The 3,522-nt window shown below is 39.6% G+C and overlaps 1 protein-coding gene across 2 annotated transcripts; it reads left to right on the top strand.

Annotated features, from left to right (window-relative positions):
• The first annotated feature begins 379 nt into the window (after window positions 1-379).
• On the top strand, window positions 380-1,216 carry LOC138585176 (claudin-20-like). 2 transcript variants are annotated; one of them, XM_069657458.1, is made up of 2 exons: window positions 380-1,090; window positions 1,172-1,216. In XM_069657458.1, exons 1-2 carry the CDS (start codon window positions 380-382, stop codon window positions 1,214-1,216), a joined length of 756 nt encoding a protein of 251 aa, XP_069513559.1. The 2 variants fall into 2 exon arrangements, with proteins under 2 accessions (XP_069513559.1, XP_069513558.1); XM_069657457.1 differs by having other exon boundaries at window positions 380-1,216.
• Window positions 1,217-3,522: the final 2,306 nt, after the last annotated feature.

Consider the following 3,522-nt stretch of genomic DNA (forward strand, 5'->3'; position numbering starts at 1 on the left):
TTTTTTTCTCTTTCAGAGATCATTGTTGAATAAAATAGAAATAACTTCACTCTGTTCGAATGTTTGGTTTTTCTCTCCGTGGTGAATTTTCCTGCAGTCAGTAGGAGGAGACCCCGGGGACGCTGCAGCTTTAAATGGACATAATTGAGTGTCAATGATCACCACATCAGCTGCAGAGTAACTAAAGCAGGCAGCGCTCGCACATGCTCGCCCCCTGAAAAACAAATCAAGTCCCATCAGCAGGCTCAGCTGTGCGTCCGTCACGCTCCCACGCTCACTTCACATCTCTCCTCTGTTTCAGCCCGCTGGAGCCGTGCTGAGGAATTATCTGCTGTCAGGACCCACCGGGGACCGGAGCCGGACCGAGGGGGGCCGAGCCATGCTGTCCGCTGCCATTCAGATCCTGGCGTTCGCCCTGGCTCTCCTGGGGGTCCTGGGTGCCACTGTGGCCACTCTGCTGCCCAACTGGAAGGTGAGCATGAACGCCTGGTCCAGCGTCATGACCCCCATCTCGCAGATGCAGGGGCTGTGGATGGACTGCGTGTGGTACAGCTCGGGCGTCTTCAGCTGCACCATGAAGAGCTCCATGCTGTCTCTGCCGGCGTATCTGCAGACAACTCGGGCCGCCATGGTTCTGTCCTGCATGGTGGCGGCGTTCGGACTATGCCTCGCCTCCCTTGGGCTTAAATGTACCCGCTGGGGGGGCAGCCACCGAGCGAAGGGGCACACAGCCATCGCCGCTGGGGGCTGCTTCATCCTGGCCAGCTTCCTGTGCCTGGTCCCCGCCTCCTGGTTCACCAACGAAGTCATCACCGTCTTCCTGACCACCGACCTGCCGGACAGCAGTAAATATCAGCCTGGGGGGGCGCTCTGTGTGACGTTTATCTCTGCAGGCTTCCTCCTGGCTGGGGGGGTCATTTTCTGTTTGTCATGTCCTGGAAAAAGATCAGGACGACCAGACTATCCTTACCCCACTGACCCCGACCGACATGTAATGTACGGAGACGAGCGGCGGAGGCGGGAGATGCAGACGGAGCGCGTGCAGCCAAAAAACAGGCAAAACAAGACGGTTCAGCTTCAGCTGGACGAAGTGAAGGAGGAGACGCATCCTCAGGAGACACCGGAGCAGAACCAGGAGCAGAGGGTCTACTCGTCTCCCTCCAAACTCCCCCCTAAAGACATCAAGGACAGCTACAGCCTCCAGGAGTACGTGTGACCCTCACAGCTGAGTGGAAATGTGGAGTTTTCAGCCGATGCTTTCTGGCTCAGAGAAGGAGGGAGGCGGGCTGGGGGAGGTGTGTTTGAGGGGGAGTAATTACTAAACGTTGGATTCATCCGAACGCCTCAGAAAGGATACGAAAGCAGAGAACCGGAGCTCCACACAGGCAGCAAATACTGTAAATCCTTTACAAACTGACGCAGCTTTCACACACCAAAGAGCTGAACCTGCTGATTGTTAAAAAACAAATGAAAGCCATCATTTCACAGCTGCACGTGTCGTCTGAGATTAAGTAGTGCTGGAGCAGGGCCGGCCCAAAGCTGTCTGCAGCCGTGAACAGGATGTGATCGAGCAGACGAAAACACGGTCAAAGATCTAAAAAATATAAAAATATACTTTAAGACACACTGAGAGTTTCTCTGTGCACTTTAAAAACTAAAGATGTAGAGACCCACTGAAGTAAAGGCACATTTTCAAATATGTATCACACAATAAATTAAAAACGAAGTTGTGATTTAAACAAACAGCAGAGAAACATTTCACATTTTGTTGTGAAGTCACATCTTTATCCAGCTTTTATCAATAGTAGCAATAGCAGTCAAATTTTCCTGAAAGTAGAACATCAAAATATTATATTACAACTTTATGATCAATGGTTTTGTTGTTGCATTTTTCCAACCGTAAATTTGACGACGCCCAGAAGAGACTCCAAAATCTGTGGAAGGTTATATTTTAAAAGTTTAACCCTAATAACCCTAACCCTTTTTCACTTCATTACAATACACAAACTTATCACATTATAACTTTTTTTTTTATATGTAAAATAAAAAGTTTCTTGTTACAGTGTAATAACTTGCCAACTTATAGTTATAACATGTAACTTACACTTTAAAACATAGTGACTTATATTGTTATAACATGAAAAGTTGTATTATATAACGTGAATAGTTCACATTATAATATGTTATTTCATGTTAAACAGTATAAACATTTTAAACACGTGACTTTCTTAATTTTAAAATTATACAATATTTCAAGTTATAATGTGAATCGTTTATTGTCATTACTTGCCAATTTATAGTTATAACAAAAAACGTTACACTTTATAACATGTTACTTATATTGTTATAACATGAAAAGTTTCATAAAAACACATTTTTCACTTTTTAATGATATTTCCACATAAAACCACAAAAAAATTGGCAGTAAAACTAAAAACCTTTTTTGTTATAAAAATATAATATGAAACTACAACTTGTAGTTACAACATTAAACATTACACACGGTAACTTTGATTGTTATAACATGAAATATTTTGATGAATTGTTTGTTAAAACAATATTTTTTTCACATTACAGTTGGACACATTTACCAAACTCATAACACTACAATTGGAAACAGTTTTTTTGGGTTTTTTTTTAAATATATCTAAAATATAGTATGAGTCCTTTATTGTTAAACTTGCCTACTTAGTTATAATATAAAACGTTACACTTAAGAACATGATATATTTCCTATATTGTTTAACAGAAAATGTTTTATAATATAACGTAAATAGTTTACTGTTAAAACACTTTTAATATGATTAATATTATTTTCAAGTTATACATCAACAAACATATAACACTGTAACAAAAAACTGTTCTTATTTTAAAGATATACAACATCTGAAGTTATAATGTGAATCGATTATTGTTATAACTTGCCAACTTAAAGTTACAGCATAAAACGTTACACTTTATAACATGATATATTATATTGTTTAAAAGTCACATAGACACAATTTTACATTATAACAAGATATTTTCACATTAAACCACATACAAATTTAACACTATAACAAAAAACTTAAAATGTAAACATATTGTTGTAATGAAAACATTTCACATTTGAGCTCTGATGAAAAAACTCATGTTGGTTTTTTTTTTCATAAAACCAGAAACGTTTTTTTTCGTCGTCAAAATGGGAAAATATCTTTTTAAAACATTAAAAAAACATCTCGTTATTACTTCAAGTTGTAACATGATACTGGTCTGTTTTTTTAATATCTGCACTGCAGCATTACACTGCTGTACAAAGCACATTATGTGTAGGCCTAGAGCTCATTCAAACCACTACATAAATACTACAGAAAATAAGTCGTTCTAGGGTCTATGTAAATGATCAAAAAGTACAAAAATGTACTAACAGAGGCTTTTTTACAACAAAATCTTGACATGTATCTTACCTCATGACAAATAAGACAAGATAAAACAATATTTCCTCTTCTGTCTGCTTTGGGCCGGCTCTCAACTCAACAGTGA

This window comes from Semicossyphus pulcher, unplaced genomic scaffold (assembly GCF_022749685.1).
Source record: "Semicossyphus pulcher isolate SPU_LCO1_2020_fin unplaced genomic scaffold, fSemPul1.0.p SCAF_11, whole genome shotgun sequence".
In the NCBI taxonomy this organism is placed as follows: Eukaryota; Metazoa; Chordata; class Actinopteri; order Labriformes; family Labridae; genus Semicossyphus; species Semicossyphus pulcher.

Excerpts from the sequence above, each read along its gene's own strand:
- LOC138585176 (XM_069657457.1), top strand. The coding sequence starts at position 380 with ATGCTGTCCGCTGCCATTCAGATCCTGGCGTTCGCCCTGGCTCTCCTG.